The sequence below is a fragment of the Eulemur rufifrons genome, chromosome 15 (assembly GCF_041146395.1).
Source record: "Eulemur rufifrons isolate Redbay chromosome 15, OSU_ERuf_1, whole genome shotgun sequence".
In the NCBI taxonomy this organism is placed as follows: Eukaryota; Metazoa; Chordata; class Mammalia; order Primates; family Lemuridae; genus Eulemur; species Eulemur rufifrons.
Window position 1 is genome coordinate 83,264,574 of NC_090997.1, and position 13,370 is coordinate 83,277,943.

Genomic DNA, 13,370 nt, shown 5'->3' on the forward strand with positions numbered 1-13,370 from the left:
CATTATTCATAATAGTCAAAATATAGAAACAACCCAATGTCCATCAACGGAGGAAAGGATAAACAAAAGGTGTATATACACATATAATGGAATGTTAATTTGGCCTTATAAAGGGATGAAATTCTGATACATGCTACAACATGGATGAACCATGAAAATATTCTGCTAAGTTAAATAAGCCAGACACAAAAGGGCAAATATTGCATAGTTCCACTTATATGAGGGACCTAAAATAGGCAACTTCACAGAGAAAGTAAGTAGAATAATGGTTCCCAGATGATAGGAGGCGGGGGATAAGGAGAAGTTATTGTTTGATGAGTACAGATTCTCGGTTTGGGATGATGAAAAGTTCTGAAGATGGACAGTGGTGATAGTTGCATAACATGGTACTTAATGCCACTGACTTGTACATTTAAAAATGGTTAAAATGGTAAGTTTTATGTTATGTATAACTCATCACAATAAAAAAAATCAAATAGGAATTCAAAGTCAAATCCATTTTTCTATTATTTCCTCTTAAAAAATATAGAGATTTTGCCATATAAACTACGGGAAATTTCAATATATTTATGTAGCATTAACAAATAGTGAAAGTTTAATTGCTTAGGAAGCCTTTTCTTGGTCAAAAAAAAATTTTTTTGAAGTTTTCCTCCCATAGGGAACAGGTTCATTGACAAAGTATGACCATTTTTTCTGAAACAAATTTCATCCTGGTATTCGTGAATCAACACACACAGGTAGAATCTCATAAAGCACACTGAAAAACCCTTAATTCATGCTTATTTTAAGAAACTAGAGTAGACAGGAAGACAGTATTGCTATTCAAAGTAACTACTGACCTCTTGACCTCTCTACCTCTCCATTGGCAAAGATTATTACTGCATGAGTAAAAACATGCAGTAACCAACCTCTCCACCATCTCCCCATCGGACATACTGTTTTCTACGAATCAGTTCCATTCACTCATAAACAATGAATTTGTAGTTACTTTCCAAATTATAAATTTTGAATATTTAAATATTTTCAGCTATCACAATTTTTTTTGAAAGACACTTTTACTGCCTTTTCTAGTATATGTAAGAAATGGAATATAATTATAAAAGTAAGGTACCTAAATAGTATCTTACAAATATAATGTTTATATGATCAAATTTATATAGAAATAATTATAAAGAATTATAAGCAAAGTACATGGTTATCTCAAATATAAGGGTATAATTATAAAATGGATTTAAATGAGCTAAATAAATTTATTCCCAACCTCTAAAGCACTATCACTAACATCAAAAAGTTTAAAGGTCTATTACTATTACTGTGCTACTTTTATTGTATGGTCCCAAATATATACATAAAAAATTACACATAAAACAAGGAATCCAAACTATTCACAAGTAATCTTTTCTGCATAAGTAACACTGCAGTATAAAATCCCCCTCTCTCCATAAAACATGTACATTCAATATGATACTGGTTCAATGTGATGCTGGTCAACAATGACCTGCAAACCAACCTAACAGCATGCAGGGTCTCAATGTGTTACTTCAGCACAATTAAAGTTTACCATGTGTCAAGTATACCCAAAATACACCCAGTAGATATCAATATGTATACATACTCACTGGATAATATGTGCACATAAAAATATACTGAAAAGTAAAGAGTAGATATCTCTGTATTATACAAGTACACGGCACTTTTTATTTTCTGTATTTTTGTTTTCCAAAATTTTCTAAAGCAATCTATTACTTTTATAATCAGAAAAACTACAAATAAGCATATCAAACAAAACAAAACAAAAAACCAGAAAGATCCAATCTAAAAAGATTAGTCAGGTAAACTTCAGAACACAGTGAAAACATATGTATCATCTTCCCTGAATGAGTTTTATTATTTGTTTTAATGCCCTGCCTCAAGTTTCATTATTATCATTACTTTGTATCCTATTGATTATGAAATATCTTCTCAATGCCTCTTTGAAAACGTTCTCAGGCTCAAGGATCAAAATAAAAAACAAAAATAATTTTCAAATTCTAATTTTATGTTTTTCTGGATTAGAGTAGTAAGATGTTAATTAAAAAGAAATATAGCATCACCACTTACAAAGACAGTTATTACTTTTTAGGACAAAGTCACTTTGAATTTATAAAAATAAAAACAATAAAACATTTTGAAACTCACAGGAAATCCTTTAGTGATAGGAATTTCAATATTAAAGATGAGGATTCGGGCTCTGAAACGAGTGCAAGCTTTAATGGGTTCTTTGGGGCCACAAAATACGCAGCCAACGCTGTAGCAAAGAAAAAAAGAAAACAAGAGGAAGGTAGTTGGGGGACAAATACATTTACATCAAATAGGAATACCCCTCTAAAACCATTTACAAAGAAAGTAAAACAATTAAGTAAATTAGGGACTTTTTAAAAATATTCCCTTCTGAGTTAAGGCATGGCTTCAACCCATTATTAACCTTACATCATTTTCATACACACTGCAGCTTTCGCTCAAAGAACATGCCAAGTTCATGTGCTGACATGTATTAATTCCACTTTTAAGTAGGTTTTGCCTAAACCTTCACAACTATCTACTTTTGGTCAAATGAGATTCAAAATTGAACTAGTAGATTGCAAAATGTATGCGTTTTGAGGTCCTATATCCAAAACAACGGTTACTTAAACTCATTTTCTCACTCACTTGATTTTGATGATATCCATCCCAACCAAAGTAAGACTAACATGATCGCCCGCCGCCGCCCAATCGACAGGTTCATCATGCAGAGTGATTCCTGGAAATGAGTAAGAACCAAAGAATACAGTGAAACACCTCGATATCAAACCATAACAACCAAGAGAGTATGGCTGATTTGTGCTTCATCAGTCACTACTCATCATTTTCAATATGAATGGATTGAGAGTGAGAAATTTAACTGTGACTGTTGAGGAAAACACACTTCCTCTAGACTTGACTCTTTTAGAACAGCACGCTAAACATAAAGTGACTTGTATTTGCCCATAAAAGGCCGGCTTCTGCTTATTTAATCAAGATTTCTAAACTCACTTATACAATTGTTACATTCGTTAAACATGCCCCCTTCAAATATTTCTGTTATATTAATGGATACAGGCATAATAAAACAGTTCAAATTATTCATAATGACATAAAAGATGAGACTGGGGAAGATGCCTCGTAGTATTTTGTTTTCTTGAGCTTTGCTTTTAATTAGACAACTGCCTGAACAAGTAATCCTTGTTCTCCAAATAATCCATGAGACAACTGTGCTCAGTTAGAACTTCAAATGGTTCCCTCAGCAGGCCCCTTAACTATTTCTGGCTCAAAAGAACTTCCCAGAGAGAGATCTGCATAATGATGACTGGTTATATGAAAAGAAAAACGTTAAGGAAATAGTGATAAGAAAATTTAATATAAAATTGACCCCAGGTGTTGCTATATAGCTGGAAATATACATCTATTTACCTAGACAGTCCTCAAGGTAGTCCATAAGAGCAGCTCCCAAGAGCAATACTCAGCTACTATATTCAAAAGCTTTTAAAAGAGATCCCATGTTTTCTGGTTTTATGGGATAAATTTATGGATTAAGTTCCTTTCCCTAGGAATTTGGGCCTTTTGAGGAAGAATATGTAGCTCAACCACTGTGGCATAGTTCTTGATTGATATGTTGACATGTTTGTAAAAATTTATAATTCACCCACATCTTTCCGAAAATACTCATTTCCCATGCATCAGGGACAATTTCTGACTTTCAGGGAGTTCAAGGAGAGCTTTAAGGGCTCTGAGACAATCTACAGTTTTATGCAAAATTTCATGTATGTGGACATCTGCATGAAGGTGAGAAGAGAGGGCATAACTCAAGTATCAAAGAGTTTCTTGACTCCAAAAATGTTAACAGTTATGGTATTAAGGAGTGTTTGTTAAATATCAACTAATCAAATTTAATTTTTAAATATAAATCTAAAAACAACCATCTGATTTTTGCTATGAAATATGAAACTGAAAACAGGAACTAGATACTTAATGCAATAGATATTGCCTTTGGCTTAAGAATTTGAAGAGCTTTCATACTACAAGTTCAGTTAACAATATAAAATTTTCCAAAGGTAATTATATTATCTGGTTCTTCTTTCACCCAATCATGTTATACTGTCCCACATATGATATGTATCTTCCTAAGACTTTTTCTTATTGGATAAACATTACAAAAAGATACTCTTTTTAAATACTCCATGGGCTTGATATGTTAATAAAGTGGAAAAGTAATTTAGAATTTCTGTCTGTTGAAGTAGATTCAGTCAGTCTCTCTTGTGGAACACTACTGGCTAGAGAGCCACAACAGCACCTACAGTGCTCACATAGAAGGATGCGTTAGGCCAGGCACAGTGGCTCATGCCTGGAATCCTAGAACTCTTGGAGGCCAAGGAGGGAGGATTGCTTGAGGTCAGGAGTTCAAAAAGAGTGCATTAAACAATCAAATAAACCAAGCAAAAGCAATAGGGTTAGAAATTGAGGACTGAGAACCTCTCTGTTAAGTTAGAAGTATGGCTCTCAGTGAATAGGGTGTTTCCTCCCTAGTGCTTCTGATAAGACTTCTCTTTTAAGAGCCGCTGATTAAAGATAATGCTTGGAGTTTCTCTGTGTAGAAGGGATAGAGGAGAGAAAGGTAAAGAATGTGAGACTTTCAGAGGTGACTAAGGATTTTAGAGGTCGCAAGGGAGCCAATCTTAAGGTCTGTGATCATTTTAGGATCACGGTTTTAATTCACAGCTCTTGATTATTAAGAAAAAATTCTTATTCTCAAAAAAGCTCACTAACATACAAATAAATTATTATTTCAAAAGTATGATAGCTCTTGGTCACTTTAGTACATTAACTGCCATGTGAGTTATATTTAACTCAGGCTAGTTTTGAGCCCTGAGCCTTGTGAAGCATATGTAACTCACATCTCTTCACCTTGGGAGCTTCGAGAACTATTTTTCAAGTTGTATATAACTCACACAGAAAACAATAAAAAAAAAACAAATTTTTCATTAAATTATAAAGGATTGTTTTGTTTTCAAAGTTTTTATTCTACTTTCGTATAACACACTATGGCCTCAGGGAAAAAAATTTTTTTCCTAGTGTGGCAATCAGTGTGTTAAAAAACAAAAGCAGAGGTGTACTTGCAAACAACTAACAGATCTATGGAAAACAACACTATTTTTTTTTTTTTTTTTTTTGAGACAGGGTCTTGCTCTGTTGCCCAGGCTGGGCAATGGTGAGATAATAGATCACTGCAGCCTCAATCACCTGGGCTTTAGGGATCCTCCTGCCTCAGCCTCCCAAATAGCTGGGACTACAGGTGTGTGCCACCACACCCAGATAATTTTTTTATTATTCTTTTGGAGAGACAGGGTCTCACTATGTCACCCAGGCTGGTCTTGAACCCCTGGCCTCAAGGCAGTCCTCCTTCTTAGCCTCCGAAAGTGTTAGGATTACAGGTGTGAGCCACCACTCCCGGCCCCTAGTTTTAAAGTGCATGTTATGGCTGGGCGCGGTGGCTCACGCCTGTAATCCTAGCACTCTGGGAGGCCGAGGTGGGTGGATCGTTCGATGTCAGGAGTTCGAGACCAGCCTGAGCAAGAGTGAGACCCCATCTCTACTAAAAATAGAAAGAAATGATCTGGCCAACTAAAAATATATATAGAAAAAATTAGCCGGGCATGGTGGTGCATGCCTATAGTCCCAGCTACTCGGGAGGCTGAGGCAGTAGGATTGCTTAAGCCCAGGAGTTTGAGGTTGCTGTGAGCTAGGCTGACGCCATGGCACTCACTCTAGCCGGGCAACAGAGCAAGACCCTGTCTCAAAAAATAAAAAATAAAGTGCATGTTACTTTTTATCTAAACAGAAATTTCGTGATTCCCAGGCAGGCAGAAAGAAAAAAGGTCAAATGGAAATAACTTCAGTTTTCATTTCCTTATTCATCTTTAAATGTAGGTTAAACTATGCTACCTAAATAGATACTAATTTCATATAATCTTCAAGAAGTCTGTCTGCTTGTAAAGTGAACAAATTAATTCAAAGAAAATGTATATCCAAATTTATAAACTAGTCAAGTACAACTCTAGATATAAACTATAAATTAAGAATAACAAAGGGAAAAATACTAAAACTTAAAAAATTTTTGATAAAAAAAAAATTAAAAAACAAAAAATAAAAAAAAATAAATTTTTGGCCAGTTGCGGTAGCTTATGCCTATAACCCTAGTACTTTGGAAGGCCAAGGCAGAAGAAATCACTTGAGCCCAGGAGTTTGAGATCAGCCTAAGCAATATAGCCATACTCCATAAAAAATAGAAAGATTAGCTAGGCATGGTGGCATGTGCCTATAGTCCCAGTTACTCAGGAAACAGAGGCAGGAGGATCACTTGAGCCAGGAGTCTGAGGTTGCAGTGAGCTATGATGATGCCACTGCACTCTTGCCAAGACAACAGAGTGAGACCCTGTCTCAAAATAGGAAAAAAAAAAAAAAAAAGAAAAAAAAATTTTTCTTTTACATTTTTAATAGGTTATATATACTTCAGCTTAAAATTGCTATAAATGTTACTTTTAGTATAAAATTCTTCTTCAATTTTACGTTGAAGTTGGTGGATTAATTGGAAGTCAGATGAAGGTATATATATTATAAACTTTTAATCAGAATTTGGAAAAGAATAGCATGTATACATATAAATGAATGATTAGAAGACAGAAAATTACCAGCCATCATGAGAAAACACATTTGATCTTTGTGCAGAAACAGTGACTGCGGAAATTTAAACTAGCTCAATTTCTCTTTTCAACATTGGGTTTTTCTGCATTTGCATCTTTCTTTCTTACCTAGGCCTTCCTATAAAATACATATATATTTTTGGTATAAACATGATCAAAGCTGTTAACTTACTCTGAAATACACATTTCAAAACAACAGACTGTAGCAGGCTGCTTTGCCACTGACTAGTGTCAAGCTGGGATTAGATTTAATTTCTGCTACAGAATATGATTGTAAATGTATCTGCAAGGTATCTGGTTAAATCCTAGACAGGCTTCTTGAATCAGTGTCAAAAAAAGAATGCTACCAGAGCTTGAATATTATTTGTGTGTGTATATATATATATATATACACACACACACACACACACACACAGTCACAACAGAAAAAAATCGTTTAATGTTTTCACATTTTAATGTTCAACAGTTGGTATCATTTTGACAGTTAGTTACAATTTCAGTAAGAGATTACTTACTTTGGAGTTATAACTAAACTACTTGAAAAAAATCTGCTGTCTCAACTTAAGGCTCGTTTAGCAAAAGAATATTACAGGTAAATACCTTTCGCAGTACAAGTTTCATTAGGAGGCATTGCTAGTAGTCGGTCACCAGTTTGTATATAACCAGCTTCAATTTTACCAGTTACACAAAATCCAGATCCTTGATCTACAAAATAAGCCAAAAATCTTAAGATTAATATAGCAAAGTTATCTGATGATTAACACTGTTAACTATAGTCAGTTCCCAAGTAGTTATATAAAACCAGTAGAGTTCAATAGACATTATTAAGTAATGATCATTTTAGAATTAACATATCTACTAAATATGACATATCAAACTCTACTCTTTTTAGTTGCAAATAAAAATACTCATATTACAAGAAGTAGAGATTCATTCTTTTCTCAATTATTTATTGAAAAATAATGAGTGTTTGAGTACCAGCCACTATACTAAACTCTGGGGATAAAGAAATGAAAATATAATTCCCTACCCATAAGGATTTTACACTAATGAAGAGACAAATGCTACTTAAAATATACAATGGAAACAGAGAAAGATGTACCAAAGAATCCATGATGGGAAGAACAGACATTTTATCTGTGCATTTTGAAGAAGAAGGAATAGAAGTTTACCAGGTAGCTTGTATGTATGGGTAGGGGGAAGAAGGCAGACACTGTTGACCCAGGAAACTGCATGTGCAAAGGCATAACCAAATATGGGATGTGCTAAGAGCCATGTGTTGTTTATGCGGGTGGGGGGTACCACATGTAATAATGAAGGAAAGGCAAGACCAGAAGCAACAGAGGTAGGCAAGACAGAAATAATAAAGGGATCTCATAAATCATGCTTAGGGTTTAAATTTCATCCCACAGTTAAGTAATGGGCAGCCAGCAAAGAACTGTGACCAGAGAAGTGATGTGATAGTGTTTCAGTGTTAGAGACTGCTGGAAATGCACACACTGACTACAGAAAAGGAATAAATTCAAAAATTTGAGAACAAGGAATGACAAGTCTGGAGTGATAAGGCAAATGAAGGATAACGACCAAATCTGAGATGATGATGCATTAACTGTGAGATAGGAAACTAAGGAACAAGATCCTTTTTAGCTTTGGTGAATCTGAAGTGTCTGCAAGACACACAGGTGGAGAAGCTGCATTCCAGGGGGGGACCAATCACACGAAATTCCATGAGAATGGTACTCCTAGAAGCACACTCTTGGGGGAAATGTCCAGCAGCAGTCAGACTCGTGTCTGGAGAGTGAGCAAACAGGTTTGGGTTGTGGGTTGAAGATACAGATGTGGGAATCATCAAGATGCAGAAGGTAGAGAAACTCACAGATGTCACTTCAAAAGGAGCATGTAGAGTAATAAGAAGAGGAGCCAACAGAACACCATTTAAAAGATAGAAAATGAGGAGCCCACAGAGAAGAAATAGAGAGGTCGGAGAAATAGGCAGGTTTACAAGAGAAAGCAGCTCACAGAAACCAAGGGAGAAAGTTTCAAGGTGGATGTAGCTTCCAGCACATCAGAAGTAATGCCAAATTCAAGTAAGACAGAATTGAAAGTGCATATTGACTTTGGCAACCAAAAGGTCATTTGGTGACCTTGGTAGGAACACACTGAGAGGAGCAGTGTAGGCAGAAGCCAGGAAGAAACTTGAAGAGAGAACAGGAAAGAAGAAAGCACAGTCAGCAAACACTGTTAATTAAAAGAAAGTAACCACCCTTTGTATTTTTAATAGACAATGGACATTTTGGAAATCATTACCATATTTCCTCTACTACTGGTACACTGGAAGCTAATAATGATAATAAATTTCAATTTCATTGCATGATTTTTTTCAGAGCACCTTCATTCATTCATTTCTTATTCATTTATTAAACATGTATTATGTGCCAGGCACTGGGCTGGGTCCTGTAGATAAAGGTTTAGAAGAGACAGTACTTGCCCTCTGCCTGCTCTGTGAGATACATTTGGGAGACAAGTGACATCCGTACGGTATTTATTATTCTAATATATATATGTTATATCCTTTTATGCATTGAGCTCTTTTATTCTATTTCCATTTTATAGTTTTCTACATAGGGCCTTATACCCATTAAGTAGATATATTCTTAGGTATTTAATACAATATCTTCTCCAACAAGGTCTGAACCTCTTCTAAGTTTGTCCTTCCTCAGCCCTAAGGTACCATATAGCGTATCTGGATATCTTTTACTTTTATCAGTTAATAATTCTTTATATTAAATTTCCCATTTTACTTATGTGTGACATCAAACTCCTCATTGGACTCACACTGCTGCAGATGGGTAGGAAATGGACAAGAAAAGCAAAAGAAGAGCAAAACAGGTAAACATGTGGCGATAAATGCCCTATGTGGTTAAGAAACTGTGAACAATCCAGTTTGGTTAGTGGCTTTGGAAACTAAGACGATCTAATGGGAGGAAAAAAACTATGAGATTAGAAAGATAAGGGTTAAGGTTTTCTCATGCCTGAAAGATGAGAAATGGTGAGTAAATCAAGGGTTTTTCTGTGTAGGGGAGCTAAGTAACTAGAACTGTGCATTTTAAGATCAATTTGAAAAAAAAAAAAAAGATTAATCTGACAGTGCTCCTTAGATTGGTGTAGAGAAGGGAGAATCTGCAGACAATATACTGTAATGTGTCCATCCAGGAAAGGAGGTTAGGAAAGAATGGGAAAGAAGGGGTCTTACTGAAAAAGCACTGCCAAGGTAGCACTTACCTTTGAAAACATCAGACACACATAATCTAAAAGGCTTGTCAATAGATCGTTGGGGAGGCTTGAAGGAATCTGGGAAAAAAATGGCAAAAGGCAAGGTTTAATTTAAAATGTAATTTTTGACTCACTTCATTAAATCCATTATAGTCCCACCTCTCCTAGAAAGTAATTACTTTTCATTAATATTAATAGCAAACTGTTATTCATATACATGTTGAGCATTCCAAATCTGAAAAGCTCCAAAATCTGAAATTTTTAGAGCACTGACATAAGGCTCAAAATGCTTATTGGAGCATTTTGGATTTTGGAGTTCTGAATTTGGGATGCTCAACCCATAAGTATAATGCAAATATTACAAAATATAAAAAATTCAAAATTCGAAACACGTCTGGTCCCAAGCCTTTCAGATACGGGATACTCAACCTGTAATACTTTGCAGTTGACAAAATATATTCAAACATGTTACCTCATTTAATTGCAACAACAGTCTATGAGATTGGTAGGGCAGGCACTAGTCTTATTGAGGAAAATTGAGTATTAGAAAGTTTAAATATTGCACATGATGTAACTGGTTACATAGCTCCTCTGAGTACAAATCCTATGCTTTTTCACACACACGATTGTCTCCCATTAAAAAAATGCTAAATAATAACATCAAGTTTATAATGTATTAAAATCAGAACGGCAGTATACGTACCAATTTGTTCTAATAAACATACTCCTTTATACCATTTTGTGAGTTCGCTTGACTGAGATCTTGTGATTAGATTGTCACCACTGAGACCACTTGTAGGGATAAAAGCTACATCACTCTCCTGTTAAAAAGATTGAATATATGAAACTTAACACAATGTTGTTTTAAAAAAAGTTAAAAAGTTCTCTATTACCATAACTGCACCAAGTTTGCAAAAACAACAATGGACTTCAATCATAGAACTACAGCCCCAAAGTTATCTGATCCAACAGTTTTCAACTTTTTTGATTTTGTGGGAAACTTGCAAATTTATTACAAAACACTCAAGCATTTTTACATAGTGACATAGGCATATTGCAGTATTCTGCCAGATAAATTCTTCTCTACCAGCTTCCACATTTTCTGTGACCTCCCTAAACCTATCCCATCTAATTTAATAGGTGGGAAAAAACTCTTTTACTTGTATAAAAACCAAGCCAAATATTAAACATATGCAATATTCTAAGGTGAAATAATCCAAACAATATATTACATACATGATACCAGGGGAAAATAAAAGCAAAAAGAATTCAACAAATTTAGTAAGATAAAAATATCAAAGTATTAGTGTTTTTCTTTCATATCAGTAAGACGACTTAAGAAAAGTAGTAACAAGTGAATTAAAATGATCTTACCTTAAAACCTGCTTGCTTAAGAAAGTGTCCAAGTTTTCCAGTAATCTCTTGAAATCTTTCTTGTTGCCAATTAACCTAAGATCCAATTTATTTTTTAAATTATGCTTCAGAACATGATACATAAAATTTAAATTTCTGCAATTAAAATATAACTAATCAAGACTATAAATATAAAATCTACTAAATGTGAAATCTATTAAAATTAAAACTCAGAATATCAGATATTGGCCGGGCGCGGTGGCTCACGCCTGTAATCCTAGCACTCTGGGAGGCCGAGGCGGGTGGATTGCTCAAGGTCAGGAGTTCGAGACCAGCCTGAGCGAGATCCCGTCTCTACTAAAAATAGAAAGACATTATATGGACAACTAAAAATCTATATAGAAAAAATTAGCCGGGCATAGTGGCGCATGCCTGTAGTCCCAGCTACTCGGGAGGCTGAGGCAGTAGGATCGCTTAAGCCGAGGAGTCTGAGGTTGCTATGAGCTAAGCTGACGCCACGGCACTCACTCTAGCCTGGGCAACAAAGTGAGACTCTGTCTCAACAAAAAAAAAAAAAAAAAAAAAAAAAAAAAAAAAGAATATCAGATATTGCTACAAATATGACCTAAGAGTAGTTTTTCCTAAAACAAAAAGCCTAGAACATTTCTAATATATTTAGAATTTCTCATATATGGTAACGGTGATTTCAAATTTTGGGGAAAAGGGAGAATAATTTACTGAACTATGCTTGGACCAATTGTTAGAATAAATAAAATTATTGACACTCCCCCCCAAGCCAAAGAAACTAAAAAGGTGCATATAATATGAACTCTAGATAAACAACATGTATGCTGCAGTATTTAGGGGTAAGTGTACTAATGTCTACAACTTACATGGAAACACATGCCAAAGAAATGGATTAATCAATGGATATAGGAGTAGATAGACAAAAATGTGATCAAGTAAGAGGCAGAATCTTAAGTAATGGGTATAACACAGATATTCACTGTAAAATTCTTTCAGCTTTCCTTTATATTTGAAATTTTTCATGCTAAAATGCTGGAAAAAAAGTAAAAAGTATATGATATCATAAATATCAAAATAAATGATATCATAAAAAAACTAATAGAAAATGTAGGTGAATATTTATCTGATCCCAGGGTAAGAAAGACAGAAGTCAAAAGGAACTATTTATAAATTTGTGTATATCTCCAACACATATCCTAAACAAAATTAAAAGTAAAATAATAAATTGGAAAAAAATCTAAAAGAGAGAATATGGGTAATATCTTTAATAAATAAAGCATGTTTATAAATTGAGAAGAAAGAATTATAGTTTCAAAATGAACAAATTATATAAGTAATCCCCAGAGGCGGAAAAAAACCCAAATGGTTAATATACAAAATATATTTAAATATTAACATTCATAGAAGAGTGAATGTTTTTAAAAAAGAAGTAACATTTTGTATATCAAATGGGAAAACAATCTTTTAATAACAGCAGTGTTGATAAGAGTTTAGGAAAGTGAATACACCATATGTAACAGCAGTAAATAACTAGAACTTTTCTCAAGGGCATTTTAATCATGTTCAGCAAGTTTTAATAAGCCCAGAAATTTCCACAGAATAAACATTTCTAAACACACACACACACACACACACACACACACGAAATGCTCAAAAGCAGGCGATTATTTGAATAAATTATATCCTTAATATAGACTAGAATAATGCCATAAAAACTACCTCTTTATCCAAGAATTATTAATTACTTGGAAATACGCATGAGACTATTGTCTTTTTTAAAAAGAGATAATAAAAGATTATAATCTAATGTTATAAAAGAAAAAATTCTTATCTATAAAAATTGGATGGATGTATAAAATGAAATGTAAGTTTTTTGGGGGGGAAGGAGAGTTGGAAATATAGGTTATTTCTGGTTTTCATATTTTCATTCTACTATAATAAACATGTTTTTTTATAATTAAA

At 34.2% G+C, this 13,370-nt stretch overlaps 1 protein-coding gene across 2 annotated transcripts in view; it reads right to left on the minus strand.

The window, feature by feature from the left end:
* The window catches only part of HBS1L (HBS1 like translational GTPase), an 86,010-nt gene that overhangs the window by 8,505 nt on the left and 64,135 nt on the right, over window positions 1-13,370 (minus strand). For both annotated transcript variants that reach the window (XM_069489142.1, XM_069489141.1), the window contains exons 10-15: window positions 11,403-11,477; window positions 10,732-10,849; window positions 10,038-10,106; window positions 7,356-7,460; window positions 2,689-2,779; window positions 2,179-2,287 (exon numbers count right to left, since the gene is read on the minus strand). In XM_069489142.1, the coding sequence (XP_069345243.1) occupies window positions 2,179-2,287; window positions 2,689-2,779; window positions 7,356-7,460; window positions 10,038-10,106; window positions 10,732-10,849; window positions 11,403-11,477 (567 nt within the window). The remainder of the gene's footprint in view (window positions 1-2,178; window positions 2,288-2,688; window positions 2,780-7,355; window positions 7,461-10,037; window positions 10,107-10,731; window positions 10,850-11,402; window positions 11,478-13,370) is intronic.